This window comes from Phoca vitulina, unplaced genomic scaffold (assembly GCF_004348235.1).
Source record: "Phoca vitulina isolate PV1807 unplaced genomic scaffold, GSC_HSeal_1.0 scaffold94, whole genome shotgun sequence".
Classification (NCBI taxonomy): domain Eukaryota; kingdom Metazoa; phylum Chordata; class Mammalia; order Carnivora; family Phocidae; genus Phoca; species Phoca vitulina.
Genome location: NW_022589797.1, coordinates 1,793,207 through 1,821,190, shown reverse-complemented (window position 1 = coordinate 1,821,190; position 27,984 = coordinate 1,793,207). Strand labels below are relative to the sequence as shown.

The 27,984-nt window shown below is 45.1% G+C and overlaps 1 protein-coding gene and 1 pseudogene across 8 annotated transcripts in view; both read left to right on the top strand.

Annotated features, from left to right (window-relative positions):
- Positions 1 to 22,440, top strand: part of UNC13B (unc-13 homolog B) — a 217,069-nt gene extending 194,629 nt beyond the window's left edge. For 4 of the 8 annotated variants that reach the window (XM_032396862.1, XM_032396860.1, XM_032396859.1 and 1 more), the window contains 19 exons: positions 451 to 540; positions 879 to 1,007; positions 6,979 to 7,106; positions 7,748 to 7,833; positions 13,114 to 13,240; positions 13,492 to 13,588; positions 13,808 to 13,951; positions 14,275 to 14,352; positions 14,865 to 14,942; positions 15,184 to 15,272; positions 15,510 to 15,662; positions 15,784 to 15,907; positions 16,016 to 16,072; positions 16,261 to 16,341; positions 17,262 to 17,409; positions 19,142 to 19,198; positions 20,250 to 20,342; positions 20,525 to 20,684; positions 20,849 to 22,440. In XM_032396862.1, coding sequence (XP_032252753.1) covers positions 451 to 540; positions 879 to 1,007; positions 6,979 to 7,106; positions 7,748 to 7,833; positions 13,114 to 13,240; positions 13,492 to 13,588; positions 13,808 to 13,951; positions 14,275 to 14,352; positions 14,865 to 14,942; positions 15,184 to 15,272; positions 15,510 to 15,662; positions 15,784 to 15,907; positions 16,016 to 16,072; positions 16,261 to 16,341; positions 17,262 to 17,409; positions 19,142 to 19,198; positions 20,250 to 20,342; positions 20,525 to 20,684; positions 20,849 to 21,134 — 2,205 coding nt within the window. In that variant the 3' untranslated portion in view covers positions 21,135 to 22,440. The remainder of the gene's footprint in view (positions 1 to 450; positions 541 to 878; positions 1,008 to 6,978; positions 7,107 to 7,747; positions 7,834 to 13,113; positions 13,241 to 13,491; positions 13,589 to 13,807; positions 13,952 to 14,274; positions 14,353 to 14,864; positions 14,943 to 15,183; positions 15,273 to 15,509; positions 15,663 to 15,783; positions 15,908 to 16,015; positions 16,073 to 16,260; positions 16,342 to 17,261; positions 17,410 to 19,141; positions 19,199 to 20,249; positions 20,343 to 20,524; positions 20,685 to 20,848) is intronic. The other 4 variants (XM_032396864.1, XM_032396863.1, XM_032396858.1 and 1 more) reach the window with 2 other exon arrangements.
- Positions 2,011 to 2,647, top strand: LOC116627164 (annotated as a pseudogene).
- Positions 22,441 to 27,984: the final 5,544 nt, after the last annotated feature.

The following is a 27,984-nucleotide window of genomic DNA, read 5'->3' as shown; positions in this document are numbered from 1 at the left end:
TTGAGGTCCCTTGCGCAGAAAGTATATATCCTTGATCTAAGTCTGGTCTGTAGTGTGGCTCCACTTATATTCCAGAATATACAGTTACATTGTAACTTTTGAAGAACTCACTGTTTAGGTGTAAGAATCTTCACCCAAGAAAAATGTGTGTATAAAATGTGTGTGTTTGTGTCTGTGTGTTCATTTGTGCAAATGCTTACACATTGCATGGGAAGTAGGGTTGGTGTTGCTTGCCGGGCTGGGGATTATTAACCCCTGCTTTTGGCAAGAGCCTGTCTTTGTCAGTAGAAAAGAGAGGGGAGACCTGTAGTTTTACAGCTTTTTTGTTCAGCTCAACTGGGGAAAATCCCAGTGGGTAGTAGTTAAGGAAGCTTTTCATTTCATTGCTTTTGGCAGGGAAGGCTTTCATATTTCTCTTTTCCTTTCTTAAATTTGCTTAATTTGCAACAGAATAATTTTCCTGCTGGAAGCCCTGAGCGGCTTCAGGACTTGAAGTCAACAGTGGATTTGCTGACCAGCATTACTTTCTTCAGAATGAAGGTAAGAGATAAACTGGGCTAGATGGTGATGGACTGGGCACCTGGCCACAGGAACATGGAGAATAAGAATCACTGGGCACAATCTGAGGCTATAGTATTTATCACCTCTAAGCCCACATTTCCATACACCTGTTCCCTGGGTTACATCTGAGAAGACCGTGGATCAGCAGGGATGGGATGGGCAGTTCTCCCAATCAGATATCCTAGCAATTTCATCCTAGGGCAGGGTGCAGGGACCCATCGAGAGATGCTGGGATCTGGAATAGTTTGAGGGGAACTCTAGGAGGAGATCCACTCAGGTGAGCAGGACCATGGGCCCATATTTCTTTTAATTGGCAGGTGCAAGAACTGCAGAGCCCTCCAAGAGCCAGCCAGGTGGTAAAGGATTGTGTGAAGGCCTGTTTGAACTCCACATATGAATATATCTTCAACAACTGCCATGACTTGTACAGTCGCCAGTACCAGCTGGTAAGAGACTCAGGATCAGGTGGGACCAACTGTCAGTGGCCCTTGGATCCTCAGTTTTTCTTTACTGTGGTTATGGTGGAAGGGAGCTCAGGACAAAGTCCTTGATGTTCTTGAGGGTGAGTAAAGTGTAGAGTGAGGACCTTCTAGACCACATGAGACATTTGTGGATTGATAGGGACCATTGGACAAGATGTGACATAACTGAGTTGAGCAGAAGTGGCAACAGTAAATTTTAGTTTGGTGCTAATCTAAGTGACCAAAATTTGGGCAGTTTTAGGGGTGAGTAGGTAAATTCTCAGTCCATCTCAGAGTCTCTTTTCTCTCCCAAGCTTATTTGTTCCAGGCTGCCTTCCTCTGAGATCCGTAGTTGTCTCTCTGAACTACTGGCTTGTGGAAATTTAACTTTTCTCTTTGACACTTCTCTCTGCACAGCATGGTCTTCTGAGATTTGTTCATTAGCTGACTGTCAAGGCTGACTCTTACCCTTCTGTGAGGCTGAGCTACTTCACTTGTTTTATGCTGACATCCTAACCTACTACCTGGTGACTGTGTATATTTTTCTAGATCCTTTCAGTAGTATCTTTTATTTTCTAATTTCAAAGCCAGGACTTCTTTTTGGGTCTAGTTACTAGTTTACAATTTCTGTCTTAATAATTCTTTTCTTTTTTTTAAAGATTTTATTTATTTGTCTGATAGAGACACAGCAAGAGAGGGAACACGAGCAGGGGGAGTGGGAGAGGAGAAGCAGGCTTCCCACGGAGCAGGGAGCCTGACGTGGGGCTCGATCCCAGGACGCTGGGATCATGACCTGAGCTGAAGGCAGACACTTAACAACTGAGCCACCCAGGCGCCCCCTGTCTTAATAATTCTTGCAGACCATGCATTTGCAGAATAGATTCCCTTTAGTCCAACAAATATGTATTGAATGAGTCAGGTCTGAGGAAAGCATAGTGCTCCTTCAATTAGTTCGCAGTTCCTAAGCATATATAGAACTCTAATCAAAGCAGTCTGTGAGAAGTGCCTTGAAACCTCAGTAAAATTGAAGGGATTCCAAGAAGGAAGAAGTCAGATACTGGGAAAAGCTACTAAAACAAGGGCATTTGACATAGACCTTAAAAGGCAGTAGGATTTGGACAGCAAATGATGGGAGGACAACCTAAATCTCTTAGACGTTTGCCCTATGGTGAATACATCCAATTTGTGCTCTTCCGGGGACGGTGTCCGTAGGCATTCAGAATGGTCCAGCGTTTGACCTACCGTCGTAGGCTGTCCTATAATACAGCCTCTAACAAAACTAGGCTGTCCCGAACCCCTGGTAATAGAATCGTTTACCTTTATACCAAGAAGGTTGGGAAAGCACCAAAATCTGCATGTGGCGTGTGCCCAGGCCGACTTTGAGGAGTTCGTGCTGTGAGACCTAAAGTCCTTATGAGGTTGTCCAAAACGAAAAAACACGTCAGCAGGGCCTATGGTGGTTCCATGTGTGCTAAGTGTGTTCGTGACAGGATCAAGCGTGCTTTCCTTATCGAGGAGCAGAAAATCGTTGTGAAAGTGTTGAAGGCCCAAGCACAGAGTCAGAAAGCTAAATAAAAAAATGAAGCTTTTTTGAGTAATAAAAAAAATCAGAAGGCTAAAAAAAATACATCCAATTTGTAATGCTTCCTAGGAGTACCTCACTAAAGACTAAACTCTTGTTCACACTGCCTCCTCCCATTACCAAATGCACTTTTTGTGCCAGCCATATCTTTAAGGCTTCCTCCTTTTAAGTTTTATAAAATGTCCTATTGGTTCTGAAGCTCATGTTTAGCTTTGTTTGTTTAGCTTACCACACTCTGGGCTCCTCTGTCATCCATCTGTGGATTCTCTTTGGTTGGAGAAGACACTGTTCTCAGCTTTGATTTTTCAACTATGCAGGGGTCTATCTGAATATTTAGTCTCTGTTCCCTAGCATGAGATGAACCTGGACTTTGAAAGAGGGCTTATAAACCATTCAGGTACTTTATTTAGCCTTTGAATTTTGCCAACTGTTTTTTACTTTTTTTCACTCTCATTTTCTCATTATTCATTATTTACACTGAGGTAAACCATTGGAGTCTTTTTATTTCTTTCTACTTACCTTTAGTAATTGGTTCATTCATCCATTTATTGCCTTAACAAACTGAACATGTAGGAATGTAAAGTTGATTAAAACACATCTCTGTTTTTGGCGAGCTCATCATTTGGTGGAGGTAGGTGGCACAAATTACTAGATTTATTTTTTTTAATTTATTTTATTGGGTTTTTTTATTATTATTATTTATTATTACTGAATTTCATTGTAGTTGCCAAAGGTTCATAGAGCATGTTCTGGGAACCTACAAGAGAGGCATCTAAGCAGACCAGTGGTATCAGGGAAAACTTTTCAGAAAAGGTAAAGCTCAACCTGAATTTTGAGGAATGAGCAGGAGTTGGTTAATGAAAGGGGTTGGGGAAGAGAGGGATACCATATAGAGGTAGTAGAATGTTTGGAGGTACAAAATTGTAAATGAGTATGTTAATTTGAAGAAATATAAGGCAGTTTATTTTTTTTTTTTAAGATTTTATTTATTTATTTGACAGAGAGACAGTGAGAGAGGGAACATAAGCAGGGGGAGTGGGAGAGGGAGAAGCAGGCTTCCCACTGAGCAGGGACCCCGATGTGAGGCTCGATCCCAGGACTCTGGGATCATGACCTGAGCCGAAGGCAGACGCTTAACCGACTGAGCCACCCAGGCGCCCCGAAATATAAGCAGTTTAATTAGGGTAGTTACAATGTCAGGAGCTTTGGAGTTCAGCTATCTGGGATCAGATCTTGGTTCTACTCTTTATAGCTATAAGACCTTGGACAAGTCATTTAACCTCACTGCCTTCAGTCTCCTCTTCTGTCAAAGTAAGGTGATGATAATTTCTACCCAGTGGAGTTGTTAGGAGTATTAAATGAGATAACCCATGTAAAGTTCTTAGGGTGCCTGGCACCTAATAAGCACTAAATAAGTGGTGGTAGTGGGGAGGTAATGGCTGCAAGGAAAGGGAATTGGTAAGGTGTGGGGTTGAGAAGAGAGGTCATATTATGAAGGCCTTTTGTGTTAAGTGGTGGAGTTGTTGAAGACCTTGACTGAAGGCCATTGAAGGGCAGAGGAGTCACGCTATGAGAGTCTCCTTGCAGAAAGATCACTAACAACTATGTGGAAGAGGACTAGAATAAAGATTAAAGACCAGTTAGGAGACCCTTGAATGATAAGGATAAGGTAGTGGCAGAAAAAGTTAAAGGAAGAGATGTATTTAAGTGATATTAAGCGGGCAGAATCCACATTCTGTGGGTTCTGTCCTGTTTCTAGTAACTTCCTTGTAATGCAGGCTTATTAAGGACTGTGAAGTCTGTGATGACATATGGCATCGCACATAAAAGTCCTATCCCTCTTCTTCTGGGTGGTTCCAACTTTGCTTTTGTCCCAGTGGGAGATAAATGTCCATTCCAGCAGTGACCCCTCTTCTCCTGTCCAGGGTCTGAATGTAGAACTGCTTCTCCTTTCCTGAGATTCACCATTGTATTCCTTTACCTCTTCCCAACCAAGTCTTTTTTTCTTCCCCCAGCTTTACTGGAATATAACTGATGTATAACATTGTGTATGCTTAAGGTGTGCAATGTGATGATTTGATACAAGTGTATGTTGTGAGATGTTTACCACAGTAAGGCCTGCACCTCACGTAATTATCATTTTTGTTGCTATGGTGAGAACATTAAAGCTCTGCTCTCATAGCATCTTTCCAGTATATAGTATGGTATTGTTAGCTATAGTCAACCTTGCTGTACCTTAGATCCCCAGAACTTACTCATCTTAACTGAAAGTTTGTACCTGTTGACCAGTATCTCATCATTTCCCCTACCCCTCATCCCCTGCCAAACACCATTCCACTCTTTCTATGAGTTTGATGTTTTCAGATTTTACACAGACGTGAGATCGTACAGTATTTGTCTCTTTCTGTCTGATTTATTTAATTTAGCATAATGCCCTCAAGGTCCATCCTGTTATCGCAAATGACAGGCTTTCCTTCTTTTTCATGGCTGAGTAATAATTCATTATATATATATATATCACATTTTCTTTATCCTTTCATCCACTGGTAAATACTTAGGTTGTTTCCATGTCTTGGCTTTTATGAATAATACTATAATAAACATGGAGGTACCATTAAATATTTGAGATAGTTACTTCATTTTCTTTGAATATATACCTAGAAGTGGGAAGGCTGGATCATAGGGTAGTTTTCTTTTTAATTTTTTGTGGAACCTCCATAATGTTTTCCATAGTGGCTGTAGCAATTTACATTTCCTGCCAGCAATGCACCAGGATTCCCTTTTCTCCATATCCTGGCTAGCATTTGTTATCTCTTAGCTTTTTGAAAATACTCATTCTAACAGGTGTGAGGTGACATCTCTTTGTGGTTTTTATTTGCATTTTCCTGATGTTTAGTGATATTAAATACTTCTTCGTGTACTTGCTGGGCATTTGTTGTTGTTTGTTTATTTATTTGAGAGAGAGAGAGCTGAGCAGGGAGCCCGATTCAGGGTTTGATCCCAGGACCCTGAGATCATGACCTGAGCCAAACACAGACTTAATCGACTGAGCCTCCCAGGCACCCCTTGCTGCTGGACATTTGTATGTCTTCTTTGGAAAAAGGTCTATTCAAGTCTTCTACCTATTTTTTAATCAGATTTTTTTGTTTGCTAATGAGTTATATTAATTCCTTATATTTTGGATATTAATCCCTTACCAGATAGAGGGTTGGCAAATGTTCTCTCCCATTCTGTAGGTTGCCTTTTCATTTTGTTGATTGTTTCTTTTTTTTTTTTTTTTAAGATTTTATTTATTTATTCATGAGAGACAGAGAGAGAGAGAGGCAGAGGGAGAAGCAGGCTCCCAAGGAGCAGAGAGCCCGATGTGGGACTCGATCCCAGGACCCTGGGATCATGACCTGAGCCAAAGGCAGACGCCTAACCATCTGAGCCACCCAGGCGCCCCTGTTGATTGTTTCTTTTGCTCTACAGAAACTTTTTAGTTTGATGTAGTTCCACTTGTTGATTTTTGCTTTTGATGTTTGTACTTTGGTGTCATATCCAAAAAATCATTGCCAAGACCATTGTCAAGGAGCTTTTTCCCCTATGTTTTCTTCTGGGAGTTTTATGTTTTCAAGTCTTGTATCTAAGTCCTTAATCCATTTTGACTTAGTTTTTGTGAGCAGTATAAGATAGGGGCCCAGGTTCATTCTTTTGCATGTGAATATCCAGTTATCCCAACACCATTTATGGAAGAGACTATCCTATCCCCATTGAGTATTCTTGTCTCATCAAGACCTTTTCTTATACAGCTAGGCAGATAGCTTCCTAGATAACGGTTCTTCCTCCTAATAGCATTCATGAGGTTAAGGGAAGTCCTTAACCCACTGAAGGTTGGACCCACTTGCATGCTAGGTCTGTGCAGTAACTCCTGCAGAACTTGAAGGAGTTTCTCAGAGCTGAGATGTATATGTACATGTGTGATGATGTAGGGGAGGTGTTGGAGGAGACTGCCATTGGGGGTCACATGGAACTAGACCTATTTAGTAACGCTGGAGGAGCAACTTACTTTGGCTGAGGAGTCACTATACTCATAGCTACTGAGAGAATGAAGAAGAGGGGCTGGCATCCTTATGTCTCCTATACTGACCAAACTTATCATATTAGTGCCCTGGAGCTGGGGAGAGAAGTTCTCTGGGATGGACTTTTTGTGTATAAGGACCTCCCAACAGTCACCCCTCTGACAGAACATGGGCAGTCTTGTGGAAGACAGGCTCTAGGAAAAGAAGAGTACCTGATTCTAAAGGAAGGGGTATGGGGAGGGGAAGAGAAAGAGGAAGATTGGAGACATTCTCCATATTCTACTCTGATTCTCACTGTCTCCTCTGGAACAAGAAACAGGAACTACCTCCAGAGGAACAAGGACCCAGCATTCGGAACCTGGATTTTTGGCCCAAACTCATCACACTCATTGTGTCAATCATAGAGGAAGATAAGAATTCCTACACACTCGTTCTGAACCAGTGCGTATCAACCCACTTGGCCCTGTGTGGTTGGTGGTTGGCTTGTCCATCTGTCTAACAGCCTCTTTCTTTCCTATCTCTGTGTGTTTGCAGTGCCACCTCTTCCTCCTGTACGTCCATCTGTCCCTCTGTCCCTTGTATCTGTCTGAGTAACTGTTTCTGGAGACAGGTGTGGAAACATAATGGGGGGCCCTGCCCAGACTGAGCCAGCCTCCCTGGAGTGAGAGGCCCCTGGGAATGGCTGCCATAGGAGTCCCAGGGGATCCAGAGATCATGTGTGTATGTGTCTGTCCACTGTGAATAAAGTGGGCTTTCTGACGCCCACCTCCTTGCACTTTCTCGTCCACCTTCTTTAGCCTGGGCCTGCCTTCTAGCCTCAGCCCTTCTCCCCTGGGCCTCAAATCCCTGCCTTCTGGGCATCCTCTTCCCTGGGCCCACCTTGCCTGAGGGGATCCTCTGCCCCCACTTGTCCTTCCACTGGCTCCTGGGTCCCTTTTCTCCAGATTGAGCCTAGTCCTGTTTCCTAGGCTTCTCCTCTCTTCAATCTGACCTCTAAGAGATTAGGCACATTAGCTTTGGAATCAGTCAAATCAAATAGCTCTTGCTTTGTTCTCTGACTGTGGCTTCTTTCCATCATCCAGGTTTCCTCAGGAGTTGAATGTGGGAAAAGTCAGCGCAGAAGTGATGTGGCAGCTCTTTGCCCAAGACATGAAATATGCTCTGGAGGGTAAGGGTGTGCCCAAGGCAGTGGGCTGTAGGCCTCTAGTCCAAGCACCTTGTTTGCCGTCCCTTTCCTCTCCCAGACAATTATAAGTTCTGGGTGAATGGTATGGTGAGAAACCAGAGGGATTCTAGGCTGACGTGTCAGGAGTCCTTAGGTAGGCAGAGGTTCAGCCAGAGTAATAATGGAAATGGCTGTGTGGATGTGGATTTCTCCTTCCAGCTTTAGAGCAAGTGCCTGTTTAAGACTTTCCGTAGCCCAAAAATCAACTCATCCCATTCTGGGTAGTCTCAAGTGGCCCACTTCCTGGAGTATGAATGGTCTTGTGAAGTTTATCTTTACAGTTTTAAAGAATGGTAGAACCTTAAATACACAGATAAGATTATTTGCTTTTATTAGAGACTGCCTGACCTGGCTTTCCTAAAAAGCTGTTCTGGAGCCAGAAAGATACTTCTTCCCTACCTTCTCCTGTAAAGCAATGTCATGGACAAATTACTATTCATCTTGTTCATTCAGCTTATTCTTTTATTCATTTCCTGCTTTGGTTCACAAAGATATCACTGTCTGCCTGTTTCCAACTTTCCCATTTGTACCCTTCTGTGTTCACTTATTTAGCTGCCTTTCCTGTTGTTTATATATGTTAGTTTGTCTCCTCAGTTTTGCAAGTGGACCTACAAGGAAAGGGAGCAGTCTGGGGCAAGGACAAATCAGAGTCTGGATCTGTTATTTTGATGGAGTGGCAGGGAAAATGGGTAACCCTCAGACTTAAACTTCTGAGGTTTAGGAGCAATAAGTTTTGAGGTTGAAAGAAACCTTGAAGATCTGTATTAAGTTTGAGACAGCCAGAGACTGTACATGCACATTCTGTAATTCTGCCCCAGAGCAATGGCTGCCTCTTTCCCACACTGGGTCAAGCTTGGGGCTGTAGCCCAGGGCTTAGCCTTGCAGGCCAGTGAGGAAGTCACTTGTCCCCTCTCCAGGTAGCACTCAGCAAGCCTAATGGGGGGAGTATGGTCCAAGTTCTTGAAGAATCCCAGCTCTGATGGGTTTTGGGGGGAAAAAAAGATGAATACCTGTGAAAAGTGAATCAGTTTCACAAGAGGGATAGTATGAGGTGGGGCAGCGGTTTTCAAACAGGTATCTTAGGAGCTAAGAGAAAAGGGAATAGCCAGGTAGGGGGAGAGGGTTGCTGGGCTTCAGGCCTTTCATCTGGTGCCAGTTAAGTCAGTTCTGCTTTTGTCAATCTTATATGGGGTTCTAGGTGAGATTTCTTTTGAAAGGGGAGTTCTGCTAATGTTTACAACAAACACAAAAGGATTGAAAACTGCTTTAAAGAAAGAAAGAATGTTGACCTGGTTGCAAATCTCACTTTCACCACCTAATCAGCAGCGTGTTCTTAGGCCAATTTTTGTGAGCTCACATTTTCTTATCCGTAAAATGGGAGTGATAATAGCATCTGTTTCATTGAGCTGATAAAGTAATGTGTAACATACTTAGCATACTGCTTGGCATTTACTCGGCACTGAATAAATCTTATTAAGGACAATAAGAAACCCCATAGGCTCATGAGCAGAGAGGCAGTGTGAGCATAGTAGCTTTTTTTTTTTTTTGAGAGAGAGAGAGAGCACGTGAGAGCAAGAGCTTGAGAGCTTGTGAATGGGTGAGGAGGGGCAGAGGAAGAAAGAGAAAGAGAATCTTAAGCAGGTTCCACACCCAATGCAGAGCCCGATGAGGGCTCGATCTCACAACCCTGAGATCGTCATATGACCTGAGCTAAAACCAAGAGTCAGACACTTAACCAGCTGAGTCACCCAGGCACCCTGCAAAGTAGCATTTTTTTTTTTAATTTAAATTCAATTAGCCAAGGTATAGTACATCATTAGTTTTTGATATAATGTTCATTGATTCATTAGTTGAGTATATCACCCAGCATTTTTTTTTTTAAAGATTTATTTATTTATTTGAGAGAGCGAGAATGAGAGAGAGAGTACATGACGGGGGGAGGGTTAGAGGGAGAAATAGGCTCCTCGCTGAGCAGGGAGCCCGATGTGGGACTTGATCCAGGGCCTCCAGGATCATGACCTGAGCTGAAGGCAGTCGCTTAACCAACTGAGCCACCCAGGCGCCCCTATCACCCAGCATTTTTATAGGATTTCACATCAGGGGAAAATGGGCCAGCTAGAACAAGGAGAGACTAGAAGCAGGGACTGCAGATGATGTTATAGTAACTTAGGGCTGAGAGGATGGGGTTAGAGCAGAGAATTGGAGAGGGAAGAATGGGTTTTGATAGCCACTGGAAGGAAGTTGTAACAGGACTTCATGACTGTCAGAATATGGAGGCCAAGACAAGGGGAGGAGTTTGGAGACCCGGATGATAAAAGGATAGCGTTGACTCCAACTGTGAAAATGGTATCTTTCACCCAATTTTTTTTTGTCAGTTTTATTGAGGTATAATTTACATACATAAAATAAAAACATTCTAAGAGTATAATTTGATGATTTTGACAAATATACACACTTGTGTAACCACTATCCTAATTAAAATATAGAACAGAAAGTTTCTTCATGCCTTTTTGTAATAGATCCTCAGCCCATTCACTAAGTGCTTTTTAAGTTTTTTCTATATGTCAGGCACTGTGCTAATTGTTGGAACCACAATGAGATGAATGAGGCATAGACCCAGCCCTTTGAGAAGCTCACACACCAGTCTAGACAACAGACATATAAATTGGCAGTTCCAGTTCAAAGTTATAAGTGCCACAAAAGGAATAAGGTGCTGAGAGGAGAACAGTGTAATCCACACCTGGGAAGGCTTCTAGGAGGACCTGAGGAAAGGACCTGGGAACACTTCCTGGAGGAGGTGATATACAAATTGAAACCTGAAGGATGGGAGGACTTAGCCAGTGGGGAAGGGAGGTAGTAGTGATGGGAAAAGGAGACCTAGAACATTTTAGGCAGAGGATACGGTATGTTCAGAGATGTGGGGTCTAGAAAGAGCTGTCATGCTTGGGGAACTGGAAGCAGTAGTTCAGTGTGACTAGCACGTTAGAGTGTAGGGGGAAGAGATAAGTAGGAGATGAAGATAGAAAAATAGGGCAGCCAAATCATCAAGGAGGTGGTAAGCCATGTTTAAGCTTTTGGACTCCATCCTAAGGCAGTTTGGAGCCACTGAACAGCAATCCCATGTTAAGCAAGGGATTGACAAGATCAGGTGTATAACGTGGAAAGGCCACTCACTGTGGCTATGGTGTGGAAAATGGTTTGGAGGAGGGAAGACCAGGTTGGAGACTATTACAGTAATCCAGGTTAAAGGTGGTGGGAACAAGACCTAGGCAGATGACTGTGTAAAATGGATAGATTCCAGAGAAATTTTGGAGGTGAAATCAACAGGGATTGGTGATTTAACTGGATGTGAATAAAGAGGAAGAAAGAAGACTTGAGGATGATGCTCAGCATTGAGCAAGAGGCTATGGTTAGTGTGTGTACTCTGTTCAGCTTCAGCTGGAGATGTTAAATGGCGAAAGATGGGGACTAGAGTTAAACTCTGGCCAAGTGAGATGTTCCATCAAAGTCTTAGACAGTACTAGAACCAGAGAGAGATTTGGGGGAGATAGCAGTAAGCTGGATAATTGAAATCATGAGGTTGAAAGAACTCTTCAAAGATGAAAGATGCATGGAAGGAAGAATGTGGAAATCAGGGGCAGGGAAAGATTTAGAGACTTGATTGCCCCTTTTGAGAGACTAATCATCCCTGTACTTCTACCCCCAACAACAACCTCAAGCAACTTTACTGGAGCATGACTCCATGGGACTTGTTAGAATAAAGTGTGACCAGTGTTTCAGCAGTCATCCTGTTAGTTTCTGTATGACAGAAGTTAATATAGAAATTGAGGTTTGGGACCAGAGTACAGATAATGGATTGACAGAAAGGGAGAATTATATAAATACAGTAACTTAAAGGTCCCTAGAAGAAAGCAGTTAGGGAGTTTTGGAGTGATGGAGCAGTACTGTCTCCACTTCTAGTAGGTTACTTAACAGGAAGGAAGGAGAGCCCTCCTCATGGTACCTTTTTATGTCTCTAGGTTCATGGACTGGTTTAAGGATAGCAGAGTGTGGGGTGGAAGAGAAGGGGCAAGCCCTGAGAAGTCTCTCTGATGTCCCCAGAAGTGGTGCTGCCTGCTCCAGGAGATGAAATTTCCTGGGACTGGGAGCCTTTTGAGGCTGAATCCCAGGCTCCTATTTCCTCCTCAAGTGTCTGTTGTACTAATGCACAAGGGCCAACTGCTGCAGATTGGATTTCTGTCTTGATGTGGAGGAGCATCACCCATAGCAACTCAAAGTTAAACAGTAGAGAGTCACAAGGACCCTGACCTTCCTTTCTCTGTCGCTCAGTACTCTTCCCCATTTACCTGCTTTTTACATTGTTATATGTAAGCACACAGTTGGCTTTTGTTATTTCAAATTAATGGTTTATCTATTAAAGGGGTGGATGAAGAGAACCTGTGGTTATAGCCAGTGCTCCAGGCATTCTGGGCAGGGGTGATGTTTGTCCTGGATTCTTCTGAAGGTTCTGGAGATCCAGCTAGATGACCTTAAAAGTCCATAATAAGCATCCCAGTTTTTACACCATGATAGCCCTTTCATCTGGCTGTTTCCATGGTTTCCAAACTGACTATTCATGTTTGCATACTTTTTGGAGAGTTCATTTTCTGTGTCTCCACTGTGTTCTGGGGCACTTCAGTTTACCTCAAAGATGCTGTTACACTCTGGCTGCTTAACTGCCCTTTCTATCAGCTTGGGCCCACTGTGGTTTTCCCTGTCTCTGTGTAGTTGTCATTGACTCATTCATGCCGTGTATAGCTGCTCATCACTGCATCTAAGCCCATCTGAGGGAATGGCCCAGCTACTAGGATTAGAGAAGTCCTAGGAAACCACCATCCCTTTCTAGTCCTGGGCAGTCTCCCCACTAATCAACATTAGCACCCACATCCCTTTCTCCTCTTCTTCACCAGAGGCCAGTATCTCAGTTGACACTTCCAGAAGATAGAGCAAGAAGACTATTGACCCTATCTGGGAGTTTGGCTTAGTCTCTAAAAGAAGATTTGGGCCAGGCTCTTGGAGAGCAGAGTACTGGTAGGGGGAGATGGTTGTGAGGAAGTGGTTGGGAGTCACCCTTGTTCTAAGACATCTGATAGAGCTGCCTGACCAGATCTGCTGCTTTGGGAAAGCTCAGAAACCGTGGCCTCTACTGCTGGGACCTGACTCAGCCTCCTTCCCCACCACTAGAGCATGAGAAAGACCGGCTGTGTAAGAGTGCTGACTACATGAACCTACACTTCAAGGTGAAGTGGCTCCACAATGAATATGTGCGAGATCTGCCTGCCCTCCAGGGGCAGGTGCCTGAGTACCCAGTGTGAGTCATCATGTGGGCACTACACAGGGAAGGGAAGGGGGTCCCTCCATCTTAGGGGGTGGGCAGGACCTGTGTCCTCAATTCAGTTTAGCAAGCAAGCCTTGAGACTGCCAGTTCTGGGCTCTGTTGTAGAAAGAGAAAACATCAAACTGTGCCCTATCTTCCCAAAGACCCTAGTCTGGGGGAGCTGTTAGGCACATGGCATATGCCAACCACTGGCTCCAACCCCCAATTCTCCTGCCTGGCTGTAGGTGGTTTGAGCAGTTTGTCCTGCAGTGGCTGAATGAAAATGAGGATGTGTCCCTGGAATTCCTGCGTGGGGCCCTGGAACGAGATAAGAAGGATGGGGTAAGTTGGAGGCTTGGATTGCACAGGGGTCAGGCCAGGTGTCCCAGCAATTAGCTGCCAGCAAAAGTTCCAGGGCTTTAGTTTCTTCCCTGTGGAATTCATAAGGAGGACCTTTGAGGGCCAGAGAGCCGCAACTACTGGACAGAGCCCTTTTGAACCCTACACACTTGGGAAAAGGTAGTGGCTGAAGATGATGATCCTGTTGTTGGCCTTCCGTAGTTCCAGCAGACATCAGAACATGCACTCTTTTCCTGCTCTGTGGTGGATGTCTTCACACAGCTCAACCAGAGCTTTGAGATCATCCGGAAGCTGGAATGCCCAGACCCCAACATCCTTGCCCACTACATGAGGAGATTTGCTAAGGTGACCATGACCCTCCCTTCTCCCTTTCATTTGCCTTTACCATGCTCACAGCCTCATCACAGGCCCGAGCTCAATTCCTCTTTGTGGTGACCTCAAGTCTGGCATCACCCCATTCTCATTTGCTTGTGTCTGGGGCAGACTGGTGGGTTTATCTTGGTGTTGTTCTGAGGTTGAGAGGGAGCTTTGTCCCTTACTGTGAGATTCCCCTGTACCTCCCTGTTGTTGTTGTTCTGGGATGACAGGTATGACCTCAGGCAAGATCCCTGTAGGGAGAGCTAAGGGTTCCCTCTCCTTTCCTTTTCTCTTTTTTTTTTTTTTTTCAGACTATCGGGAAGGTGCTGATGCAGTATGCAAACATCTTATCAAAGAGCTTCCCAGATTATTGCACAAAGGAGAAAATGGTGAGGGTCAGGCCCTGGGACCCTAGAGAAGAGAGTGGAAGACATTTGAATCCTTGCTTTTGAGGCTATCCTCAGAGCTGAGGGTGGGGGTGATGCTCCTGACTTGATTCCCAGTAGGGCTTCTCTTGAGATTATGACACAAAATAATAAGAACTTGATTAGGAGTTCCTCTGAGCCTCCATTTTGGTACTTTTATTTTCTACTAAGCTAGAGCTTTACTTAATCTTTCTTTTTTAATAAAAAAAAAATTAAGACATTCAAAGAGTTAAAAGGATAATACCATGAACACCTGAGGCCCACCACCCAGCTTAAAAACAGAAACATTTGTTTCTAGTCTTCATTCAAGGAGAACTGTCTAAATTGGTTCCAGATCTCAGTGCTTAGGAAGAGATGCATATAATATGTGTTGTAAATTCCCTGTGGTTTTTGGAGTAGTGTGAGAGAGGTACCCTAGGCTGACAGGTCCTGTGCCAAAAGGAGTCAAGACTCAACGGCTCCATCTGTCCCCAAAGCCCTGCATCCTGATGAACAACATGCAGCAACTGAGGGTCCAGCTGGAGAAAATGTTTGAGGCCATGGGAGGCAAGGAGGTAGGTCTCAGGGTGTGGGGTTGCTGCACTTTCCCTTTGTTCCTGAGCCCCCTGGCCATAGAGCTCTATCCTCTCCTGACTGGGTATACATAGCAATTTAGCTTAGGGTCTGGGCTGGTTTAAGCTGAAGGATTTAAGTAGGCATTGGGGTAAAGGCTCTCTGAGGGAGGAGTTAGGGGCACAGGAGGGGAGAAAAGTGTACAAAAACCAGCTCAGCTGAGCACACTTTCTGTGGATATAGTTGGACCCTGAAGCTGCAGACAGTTTGAAGGAGCTGCAGGTGAAACTGAATACAGTTCTGGATGAGCTCAGCATGGTATTTGGAAACAGGTCAGTGGCCCCAAACACACAGCCGTAAGAGCCAGGTGTGGCCCCTGGCCAATCGCAAAGCCCGTGCCCCATACCCTCCATCCAGCTGCAGGTGTGTGGATCTTCCCTCTCCTCCTGTTGGCTGTTCCTGTTGGAGCTGCACCAGGAGTATGCTGGAGTGGGACTGAATAGCTGGTGCTGCTCCAAGGACAGTGTCTGTTTGGGCAGGGGAGGGCTGCACTGTGGGCACATGTGTAGTTTTCAGGTGCGGATTGATGAGTGTGTTCAACAAATGGCTGACATCCTGGGCCAGGTGCGGGGCCCAGGGAATGCATCCCCCAACGCCAGGGCCTCGGTGGCTCAGGATGCAGATAGTGTGCTCCGGCCTCTCATGGACTTCCTGGATGGCAAGTGAGTACAGCACTTGACTGTCCTATGGGATAGGCAAAGCAGAGGCAGTCAGATGGAGAAGCCTCTCAGGGAAGGGGGCTCTCAAACTCACTCTAGTCTTACCTGTTACGTGGGCCTACAGCCTCACACTCTTTGCCACTGTGTGTGAGAAGACAGTCTTGAAGCGTGTACTGAAGGAGCTCTGGCGAGTGGTAATGAACACAATGGAAAGGATGATTGTTCTACCCCCACTCACTGACCAGACGGTAAGGACACTCCCCTTCCACTTCCTCTGGCTGTCTCCCCTGTCTTGCCCCACACTTCCTGATTGAGTTTGGAGTCCTCTGCTTTTGACCGATCCCCTCTCTGCCCAGGGCACCCAGCTGATCTTCACTGCTGCCAAGGAGCTGAGTCATCTTTCCAAACTCAAGGTACTGTGGATGTATGGGATCCTTCTGAGGCTGGGGGTGACAGGGTGCCAGGAGGAAGGAAATATGAGCTTTGGAGACAGAAGAGGAAGAGAATGAGAGGAATGTGTAGTGTGAGTTGGCGGGTGGGGGAAAGACTGTCATGACAGCCCCAAGCTGTGCTGATGCTGTTGCTTTCTCTGCGTTTCTAGGACCACATGGTACGAGAGGAAACCCGGAGTCTCACTCCAAAGCAGTGTGCCATCCTTGACCTTGCTCTGGACACCATCAAGGTGGAGACCTCCCCCTTCTCCAGACAATCATACTACCCTTCCTCAGTCACACTACCTCGTGGCCCTGGCATTCCACTCTGCCAGACTGATGTCCCCTGGGCTCTTGCCACCCCACATCCAGAAGGGAGTGATTTTTTATGTCTGTTTCTTTCTCTGCTATGTCCATGTTTCTGCTTGGGAGCAACCAAAAGTTACCTCCTTTATGGTCTCAGATGACTTACCACAGACCCAGAGCACTTATTCCTGGGTTTTGAGTACAGTTCAGTTTACTTAGTTCCTCGTTGCCATTCCTGAATATTTTCCACTGGGAATTAATCTTCCAGATCCTCATACCCCAGATCTAGCAGAAATTTCCCTCTTCCACTTATATATAAATTTATTTGGGTTTTCTACTACCCATTCCTTCACTCAACCAGGCAACATATGCACACGGCACTGTGCACTATGAAGGATACAGAGAGAATCAGATATAGTTCCTAGCTTTAAGATGCTTATAATTTGGTAAGGCTGTAATAAGGCAGGTACACATGAACCGTGATGCAGGGCACTTGGAAGAGGTTTGTCATAAGTATAATGTTCTCTAAGAGTTCAGAGGGGTAAAAGAGCACTTCTGGCTACTCTCTGAAATGCTTCTATTCCATATCTTTGCTTGTCTGGATAGATCCATACTTCACAGACCTGCATCCAGGAATGTGGCCATCCCTTACTGCTCCTACCCAAATAATACTCTTCACCTGAGAGATTGTGACTCTACGTGGTATTCTTGATCTTGTTGTTTATTGAATGGCTTATTGTCCTCACCATCCTCTTTTGGCATCTTCACTGAGCTTCTGCTCAGATGTGATTTCTCTGAGGACAGTGTAGAAAGCTGCCTCTCTGTAAGAGGAGAAGGCTGTAGCAGGTATTCTTTTGTCTTTCAGCAATACTTTCATGCTGGAGGTAATGGGCTGAAGAAAACCTTCCTGGAGAAGAGCCCAGATCTGCAGTCCCTACGCTATGCCCTATCTCTGTACACACAGACCACAGACACACTCATCAAAACTTTTGTGCGCTCACAGACTGCCCAGGGTAAGGCCTAAGAACTTTGGGTCCCTATCTCCACTCCTTGATACGTTTCTGCCTCTAGGGAGTCAATATCTTCCAGCCCTTAAGGAGGATCTAGGTACTTCTTCAGAGAGCCTATCAAATTCAGATCCCAGGATTTCTTGAGGGACCCCAATACTCACCCCCACACCATACCCATACCAGACAGGAAAATCACAGGGACCTGGGAAATGTGCCAGAGATCCTTTTCCCAGATATTGCCCTGCTAGTGCATGTTTATCAAGGAGTGTACCCTGTCTGTTAGGAAGTATCTGTCAGGAAGCCTTGAGAATGAGTGGTTGAGACACTGATGAAAACTCATAGCTTTGGGAATCTTGTTGGAAGTTGTCCTGGGGAGAGAAAGCAAAAGACTACAGATTGTCTGGTGTGGATGAGGAAAAAGACTAGGAGAGTCAAACTATGGGAGCAGTTGAAGAGAGGATATGGATCATGGGGCTCTGTGCATATCTGAGGTTCCAGCCTCATGGGTGATGCTAATGCATAGGGACCCAGGCAGATGGTTTTCTCCCAGGGACTTCCAGTCCTTAGAACCCCACCCTGTCTTAGGCAGGCCTCTCTATAACAAAACACATCCATCTAGATATGGTTCAGACTGAAATTCTGCCCCGGGCCCTGTGAAATTCTGCCCCTAGCCCTGGAGCAGGGCCTTCCCAGGAAAGACTTTCAGGCACATTTGTTATTTCTTCTTCCGGGGAAACCCGGGTGTGATGCCTGGAAGAATGAATCTGATGGCGAGAGTGGGAGGATTTAGGCCTTCCTGAGCTGTGGATTCAGAGCACAGAGCTGACCTCAAGGGGAAGAGGGATCTAAGCAGTTAGACTAGAATTGATGGAAGGTGAAAAGATGCAAGGGACTTGCTCCATTTTCCACATCTGTTCTTTTTTTTTTTTTTTCCTCCACATCTGTTCTTATTTCAAGTCCAGGATGGGAAGAAGAGAGAGCAAAGAAGTTATGAACCTTGCCCAAGGGAACAGGGAGATCTTTTACAGAGCTGTACATGGAAAGACCTGTAACATCCAGGGGAGGATCTGAGTTAATCCAGAAAGGCTTTTTAGAAATCCTGAGCTTTAGGCTAGAAGTAAAGATAAGGAAAGGCTGAAATGGGCATATATGTGGTAAGAGGAAGGGTGGATACTGCAGGGAGGATCCGAGTGTGTGTGTGTACCTTTTGTACCCATTGCTTTATCAGTTAAGGCCTAGGAAATTAGAGCCTACAATGGCTCTCTTTCCTGGCCTGATGGTCTCAAATACCTTCTCTCTGTATGTTCTTTTGCTTTTCCTCAATGATCTGGTTGACCTTTGACCCATGAAGTCTAATTTGGAGCACTGGGGCATTGACCCCAGCTCTTTGACCTCTCTTCACCTCATCTCTGTGCTCCATCAAAATATGTGTAGAGTGGGCGCCTGGGTGGCTCAGTTGGTTGAGCGACTGCCTTCGGCTCAGGTCATGATCCTGGAGTCCCTGGATCGAGTCCCGCATCGGGCTCCCTGCTCGGCAGGGAGTCTGTTTCTCCCTCTGACCCTCCCCCCTCTCTCTCGTTCTCTCTCTCTCAAATAAATAAATAAAATCTTTAAAAAAAAAAAAAATATGTGTAGAGTTGCTCTGAATGGCTGTTAATTCCTTAGACCTCTAACTGATTCTTCTTTCTCTGTCCTGCTGCTGCTACTACTTCTTGACTTGCCTGTTCTCACTCAGTGCATGATGGGAAAGGTATTAGGTTTACAGCTAATGAGGACATTCGGCCGGAAAAGGGTATGTTGTATACCTTGCACACGTGAATCTAACATAAGCTAACACTGTTCCCTATGAACTAGAATGAGCTGCTTAGGCTGGCGGTAGGAGAGCTATGTGTCAAAGTCCAGAAGCTTTATCCCAAGTCTCAGAGATGAGCAATGTATTCATACAGTCTGAGATGGGGTTGACAGCAGTTCTATCCTCAGGATTCCCCCACCCCTCCGCTTGAGGACAGAGTTTTACCTGGGGTGCAGGGTACTGGTATTTTCCCAAAATAGTGAGACCTCTGCTGAAGGGAGCCTACAAATTGGCCAGAGAGGGGTGCCTGGGTGGCTCAGTGGTTAGGCGTCTGCCTTCGGCTCGGGTCGTGATCCCAGGGTCCTGGGATCAAGCCCTGCATCGGGTTCCCTGCTCCACAGGAGGCCTGCTTCTCCCTCTCCCACTCCCCCTGCTGTGTTCCCTCTCACACTGTGTCTCTCTCTGTCAAATAAATAAATAAAATCTTAAAAAACAAAAACAAAAAAACTGGCCAGAGATTGGGACTGGGAAGTCGCTGGTAGAGGGGTCCAGGTGTGAATAGGACAAAGTCTGAGCAGGGCAGCCTCCCAACCAGGGGCCTCCTGGAATCTGAGGATAAGTGGGAGAGTAGAGAGTATTACCTTTGGCTAGAAGGGACCCACATTGTTCCATTGAGACACCATGGGGTGGACATAATTCCCAGACAAAGATACAAGGTGGCAGTACTATCCTCTCTAATGTCTTTCAATGAAAAATTCTTCAGCCTAGGAGATAAGAGAGGTTTGGGGAACCTGAGAGATTCCTGGTGCATTTTTGGAACATTTCACCTGAGATGTTGTCAGCCTAATGTATTTTAATACATAGCTTCATTCTTTATCCCCTTGCTTTCCCTTCTCCCATTGCTTACTTCCCCATGGCTACTTTGGGTGATTGCTTCAGGCTTTAGGGTGTGAGGTGGTGGCCTCCTAACTCCTCAGTTTTACCTGGGATAATTAGGCCTGAAGTCTTAAGAGTTCTTCAGTGAGGGATCAACTGTCCATCTGTCTTTCAGGGTCTGGTGTGGATGATCCTGTGGGAGAAGTCTCTATTCAGGTGGACTTGTTTACACATCCTGGAACTGGGGAGCACAAGGTCACAGTGAAAGGTGAGTGGCACAGACTTACAGGTCTCAGACCTTTTCTTATGCAGTGGCCTCATCAGTTGAAGGCAGGGGCTGCTTTATCTCAGTCCTCCTACTTAGCCCTCCTCCAAGGGGAATGCCACCTGGGGGCTTAAAAACTGGGAACACTTGGTGGGATCCCTCACAGGCTTCCTTTGTTTGGGCAGTGGTAGCTGCCAATGACCTCAAATGGCAGACAGCGGGTATGTTCCGGCCCTTTGTGGAAGTGACCATGATTGGCCCACACCAAAGTGACAAGAAGAGGAAGTTCACAACAAAATCAAAGAGCAACAACTGGGCTCCCAAGTACAATGAGACATTTCACTTGTGAGTTATGGGGTAGGGAACCTGCAGGACTCTGGGAGGGGGTGAGCAGGGGCGTAAGACTTGAGAGGGGAAAGGAGGGATGGGTTGGATGGTGGCTGGGGTGAATTCAGTTGAAGACTCTTTCAGCTCTGGCCTCCTCCCTTTCACCCACCTTGTGCTCACAGCCTCCTGGGAAATGAAGAGGGACCAGAAGCCTATGAATTGCAAATATGTGTGAAGGATTACTGCTTTGCCCGTGAGGATCGTGTTCTGGGGCTGGCTGTGATGCCTCTGAGGGATGTGGCAGCCAAAGGCAGCTGTGCTTGCTGGTGCCCCTTGGGCCGGAAGATCCACATGGATGAGACAGGCATGACTATTCTCCGGATTCTATCTCAAAGAAGCAATGACGAAGTGGCTCGAGAGTTTGTGAAGCTCAAATCGGAGTCTCGTTCCATAGAAGAGGGGAGCTGAGCACCTGGGTTCCTGTGCCAACCAGATGGCATCAGTTCCACAAGTCATAGCCAGTGAGAGTTACTATGTAGCCAGCTTGTTGAGAGGCTGACTCTTTCAGTTTAAGGAAATTAAAGGAAAAATTTGGGGTGATAAGAATATGGCTTTTCACAGAAAGGGTCATGAATCCCTGACCAGCAGGTCTGTGGTGCTAGGAGCTGGGCTGTGGGGGTTACTGCATAAGGAGGTTTTCCATAAAGGGAGGGACAGACATTTATGAGAGTGTCAGCCATTCTTGGTAGACACTCCTTCACCCCACACCCCATCTCCACCCCTCTCCATGCCACATCTTATCCAGCTAGACCCGTACATATCAACCATTAGAAGAACAAGTTTAGAGAGCTTGGAGCATGTACCTGGTTAGCTAAATAGTCAGTTGAGCCTCCAGGTGTTGCTGAGCCCTATAGTCTGGATTGGAGTATGGCCAGGGCAGGAACATACAGAATAGAATTTAGACTCTCCCTTGAGCAGGATCCACTGGTTTTGTGTGGCTCCATGAAAACAAGGCTTTGAGACTGAACAAGATGCCTTCTAGAAATGAGCTGTGCTAATCTTTTCCCCCAAATTATATGTCATGAGTAGAATGAGGTTCACATGATACTTCAGAGCCCTGAGCAGAATATTCTTTGGAACACAAGCACCAGAGGCCACCTGCTCAGGAGTCTTCCTCCCTCATTGCTGTAGGAAGGGAAGCAATGATATTTCAGGACATGAGAGGCTATTCCTTTGTGTATGCACCTGAGGCTAGTTGAAGGATCCAGAAGAGAGGGCTGTATTTTCTTCTTGGGTAGGCTCTGAACAAAGCCAAAAATTGTAGAAACCAGTCTAGAAGGAGTCCTCCTCACCTATGGCTACTGCCTTCTGGTTGTCCTCTCCTTTGTGGAAAGAATCTAGTCTTTGGCCTCACTCCCCTTCATCTAGGTCAGCTGCTGTTCCCCTCACAGATATTCAACCCTACAGAAGGAGCTTGGACTATGGTCCCTCTGTACAGGCTGGATGGAGGGGGCATCAACATTCCTTGGGAAGTCCGAGACAAACTCTTTTAGGAGATTGTATGGACTTCTCAGGCCCTTGATCAGAGATGTGACATGGTTCTTGGATATCCTTGGTAGCAGCCTCCTGGACCTCCTGAGGACTCTGTGTTATCCACAGCTGTACTGGCCATTACATGTAATAAGAAACTAAGCATCTTTGCTGTTGTTAATTATTGTATGTGCCATTGTTACGGGACATTTTTGGCTAGTCTGTAATAAATTATCTTATAGCAGCCTTTGGGGTCTGGTAATTCCGTTAAGGTGTGGAAAGCTGTAGAAATGACTATCCTGTATAATCCTGTATAACGGTAAATTTTGTACCTGGCGCTCCGCTGCCTTGTCCCCCCAACAAGTGATGGAACCTAAAGCAGCTCTGGATAAGCACCATGCGGTAAAGCAGGTAATGGGTTAGCATCTTGGCCTTGACCTGAGACTACCAATCCAGTTAACAGAGTCATGGGACCCAAGGTATCAGCTTCCTGCAGAAAGTCCAGATGTCATGTGCTAGTAAGGGTGTGACTCTGGGGATTGGTAGAAGGCTGAGGCTGTCATGTACAGGACAGAGGAGTAGTCCTAGGAGTAGAAATTGGCCTTTCATTTGGGAAAATTCAAGGAAGGAAAGCTGGAGTAAAAAGTCTCCTCCTATATTGGAAGAAACAAGGTAAAAGTGAGGCTCTTGGAACGGGAATCGGAGAAGCTGTCACAAGAAAGTGCTTACCTAGTTTCTTAGCCCTTGTGGGGTGGGAGCTGAGTGGGAGCACAAGACGGGATTAACTCCAGCTTTCCAGTTCCTCATTTCCATTTGCTTGCTAAATAAATCTTTACAATTAAGTTCCCTAGTCATTTTTAAATTTCCTCCTTCTTCCCCAAGCCATTTGCCCTCTATCATTTCTGCCTTAAACTTACTTGTTGAATCCATTGTCTTACCTCAGTTCCCAGTACCACAAGTGGAATAGTGGCTTTTAGTTCCTCTTGTCTGTATTACTGTGATAATCACCTGCCTCCGTTCTGCCCCTCCCTTCCTCACATACTCTGGTAAGTCTCTCTCCTGTTAAAACTATTCAGTGGTTATCTATCATAGCCTTCGGGCTGAAATTCTAAGACCCTCCAAGACAGTGCAGACATCCCCCTACCATCCTGTAGCTATTCTAAAGCACTTCCCTGAAGTTACAACCCCATACACACACTGTGCACTCCTACCCTTCTGTGCCTTGGCACATTCTGTTCCCCCTTGCTGGAATGGCCTGCAGTCTTTTTCATGGCCTTCAAGGTTCTGATACTTCGTGGCAGCCTTTAGGACCCAACCAACCTGAACCCCTTCACAACAGCACTTTACATAGTTATAATTTACTTGTTTGTCTTCCTCAAAAGTCTGTGATCCACCGAAAGGCTGGGTCTGAGTATTTCATCTGTGTTCCCCAGCAGCCGGCACAGAGGGCGCTCAGGTACTTAGAGCCAGGCCAACAGCTGCAGGACCCCCTCGGGAAACCAAGGCAGGGTGGGGCGGTTGGCGGGCTCCTGAGGAGAGAGGTGTGGTTGGAGGTGGGCTTGTGGGGAGGGGCGTGGTCAGAGGCGGGGCTCTGCTCTAGGCCCAAACCTGGGGCTCTAGGGCGCCTGCGCAGAAAGCGTTAAGATGGAGAACGGTGGAGTTGACGGCTGCACGGCAATGGTGAGCAAGAAGCGCCCGAAGGTGGCGCCGGAGGAGAGGTTATTGCCATCTTCTCCCAATACTGAAGAGACTAACCCGGTACTACCTGACATTCGTACAGCTCTGTGTACTTCCCACTAATACCTGTCTATCCTCATACTTTCTTGTAAACAGTTCTCCCGATACTCCCCGAGGTTATTGCCCCCTCCCCATACTTGAAGTATACATAAGGGTTTCCCAGACACTTCAGAGAAGATCTATTTGCCCAAATACCTACCAAAGGGGATATTTATTCCCCACTAAATACTTCCCAAAGTGGGACACATTTATCCAGTTACCTTCTGAAACAGATAACCCCAAACCTCTAGCTAAGGCACATTATATTAACTCACGGAGTTTTTCCACTTCTCCAGCAATATCCAGATTCACCGAGAAAAAGCATAAGTCTTCCACCACATTTGACTTGAAAGTGGCACATTAGCTATCATTCTCTGATATGGCACAGGAGACCTCCATAAAGAAAAATCAAACTCTGACTGGGTATCCATGGCTTGCAACAGCCTTGCAAGTTTGAATTAGTAGCTATTTAAAACCAGATTTCACATTTAAAAAATGCAGATTTCCAGTTTTTTGTTGTTTTTTTTTTAAAGGAAGATCTGTTAACTTTTAACTCACATTCCCACAAAGCAACTGGTGGTTGGAACTGAGAAGCAATTGTTAATTTACGATAGCTCATTACAGACTCCATTACTCCATGTTTACTTACAGTGGGCTTTGCTTTATTTGCCTGGCATCTGGTAGGCATTTGAGTTTGTGCCGCTTATGTAGGACTTTGGTTGGGGTCATTTTTTGAGCCAACACTTTGAGCTTTTAATGGAAAGTGAAATCCAAAGGAGATGGCTAATATGTTTAGATTTTTTTGGTTTCTGCAGTGTTCTGATTAGGATCAGAAATCATCCTAATAGCTAAAACCCAGGGTGAAATCTGTACCAAAGTCTTTTTTGGTAAGAGAATTCAATCAAAATACTTATAGGTAGCTCTCTTGTACATTTGTTCTTGAAGAAAGCCAGTTTTGCCCAGCCCCTCTCTGGTGAGGTCAGGCCAAGGACAAGAGGTTACTTGTTTCTCTTTGAAGACCTAGTTTTGTAAGGGCCTGGCTCTGGTCTGTATAGGAAGTGATGTCTCAAAGGTGCTGTCTCCCTTGTTCCAAAACACACGGATGGTAACCTTCCTTCCTCCCGCAGGAAAATAACAGGCCTCATAATAATCAAGAATGGTGATAATCTGGGGTGCCTGGGTGACTCAGTTGGTTAAGTGTCTGCCTTCAGCTTAGATCATGATCTCACGGTCCTGGGATCGAGCCCCACATCGGGCTCCCTGCTCAGCAGGAAGCCTGCTTCTCCCTCTCTTTCTGCCTGCCGCTCCCCCTGCTTGTCCTCTCTCTCATTCTCTCTCTGTGTACCAAATAAGTAAATAAAATCTTTTTTAAAAAATATTTTATTTATTTGTTAGACAGCGAGAGAGGGAATGCAAGCAGGGGGAGTGGGAGAGGGAGAAGCAGGCTTCCCGCAGAGCAGAGAGCCCGATGCGGGGCTCGATCCCAGGACCCTGGGATCATGACCTGAGCTGAAGGCAGACGCCCAACGACTGAGCCCCCCAGGTGCCCCAAATAAAGAAAATCTTTAAAAAAAAGTGATAATCTGCAGGCTATATCTAATCAGAAGTAGAATAGAAGTACCTTTAATAATGGATTTTTTAAAAAAGATTTATCTTAGAGAACACGAGCGGGAGGGGCAGAAGGAGAGAGAATCTCAAGCAGACTCCGCGCTGAGAGCAGAGCCCGACATGGGGCTCAATCTCATGACCCTGAGATCACAATCTGAGCAGAAACCAAGAATTCTTTGCTTAACCAACCACCCAGGTGCCCCAATAGTGGATTTTTAAAGGAGCAAAATCACTTCTTTGAACACAAGTGTATGATCTACCTATTCATTGTGAATATTCGGACTCACTCCCTAAATGAAACTGCTATAGAAGCAGAACAGCAAAGCTGAAGAAGCCACATGGAATAATGAAAATGGTATTGAAGTAGAAGTCAAAAAACATGAATACTGGTATCAGCTCTACTACGTACTAATAAAGGGACCTTGCTTTTTAACTTCTCAGAGGCTCAGTTTCCTGCATCTGTTAAAATAGACTAATAATTCCTCCCATGTCTACCTCAGAGGGAGCAAATGGGCTCATTTAAATGTGAAAGCACTTTGAAAACTATACACTTTCTCTAGGTTATAAGGACTATTATTATAAATGATCCTCTGAGTTCTGATTAACTTCTAAGGAATTAGCCTTGCATCACAGCTTCAGAATGAGCAAATCTTTGCTGGGCACATCCTATATGCCAGATAGCTACCTAGGCACAAGGCCTAGCATTGAACAAAACAAAAACTGAATAAATTTAAGAGTGAGTCATTAGCATATTAAGTGCCCACTAAGTACCCAGTGCAGTATCACAGCATGGTGAAGCAATATGAAGAATCTAGATGATGGGTTTAGGTTTGCCACTATTCTATAGCTGTGTAAAACTAAACCTCCGCATCTATAAGATAAGGAAGTTAGACAAGGTAACCACTAAGGCTCCTTCTAAAATACGTTTGTCATTAGAGATTCTAATTGCTGAAGTTCCCTACTGCTAAAAGCTTATTGTCCTGCAGGGATGATCAGACTAATGAAACTGAATGATCATAGAACTGTAGGACAATAGAGTACTAACGTCACACTAGATACAGCACAGTAGTGGTAACAACAGTGTTTTTCTGTAGGTAACAGAGTATTTAGAGAGGCTTCTTGGAAGACCAGGGAGTCCCAGAAGGATGGAAAACTTTGGATCTGAGGGAAGGAAGGAGAGTCTATTATAGATATTAGAAATTTAATGAATGGAACTGCAACAACATGCCATTTTTTTTGTTTGTTTGTTTTCCTAGTTTATCAGAATCCTTGCAGAAAAACAGCTGGTGCATTCAAAAGGGTTTAACTGAAGAGAGTTTAACCAAAGGGTTGTTTACAGAAATATGATCAGTATTCGCAGGAATTAGAAAGGAATGTTGAAATACATCAACAGTGGCAAGTTAGTAGGACTCCTAGGCCTGAGGGGAAAGAGGAAGGAGTGTTGTTACCAGAGCCCACTTACAGCTACAATCTGGAAGAAGGACTGCCTGACAGGAGCTATGGCCATAAGGGCTAAGCAGTTGCTATAAGCAGAAATGAAGTAAAGAAATAGATGCTCTTACCTTTCTCTCTCTCTTCCTGCTCTCAGGTCTCCAGCTAATGCTTTCCATTGGCAAAATCCAAACAGAAGCCTAGGGGTAAGGTAGTTTGGGTGATGCAGTTCATAGAGGTCAGCTTCCCCGAATAGGGCAGAGGGAGTTGGGTGGGAGGAGGCACAGCACACAGAATAACCAGCGTACAAGGGATCTAGGCAAGGAAAAGTCACCACTCTGGACTCTTACCAAGAAAGTTTTACCTAAGTTCATAAATTCAAAATCTACTTTAAGGCTTAGTCTCCTTAGCTGTGAAATGGGGATAGTAATGCTTTTGTCCCAGGGTGATTGTGAGGATTCTATGGAGGGTGGGAAGGTACAAAACTGGAGACTCTGAGGTTAATGATGGTGGCCTGAACTTAGGTAGAAGCTTTGGGGATAGAGGAAGTAGATGACTATTCCAAGTTAACTCTTTATTAATGAGGGAAAATGTACAGAATTTAATAATTAATTACAAATGGGAGAGTGAAAGAAAGCATTGTCAAAGACGGCTCTTAGGTTTCTGGCTTGGGCCACTAGATGAATGGTAAGACTAGTAACTGATGTTCAAAGACAGGAAATACAAGAGAAAGCACAGATTTTGGGTGTGTGAGAGATGTGGAATAGAGATTCTTTCAGTTTTGTAAATGTAGATTTTTTTAATTGTGGTAAAATACACATTATGTGAAATTTACTACTTTAACCATATAAAAATATAATCACAATTCAGTGGCATTAAGTCTATTCACAATGTTGTACAACTGTCTCTAATACTTATTCCAGACCTTTTTCATCACCCCAAAAGGAAACCCCATCCATATTAAGCAGTCAGT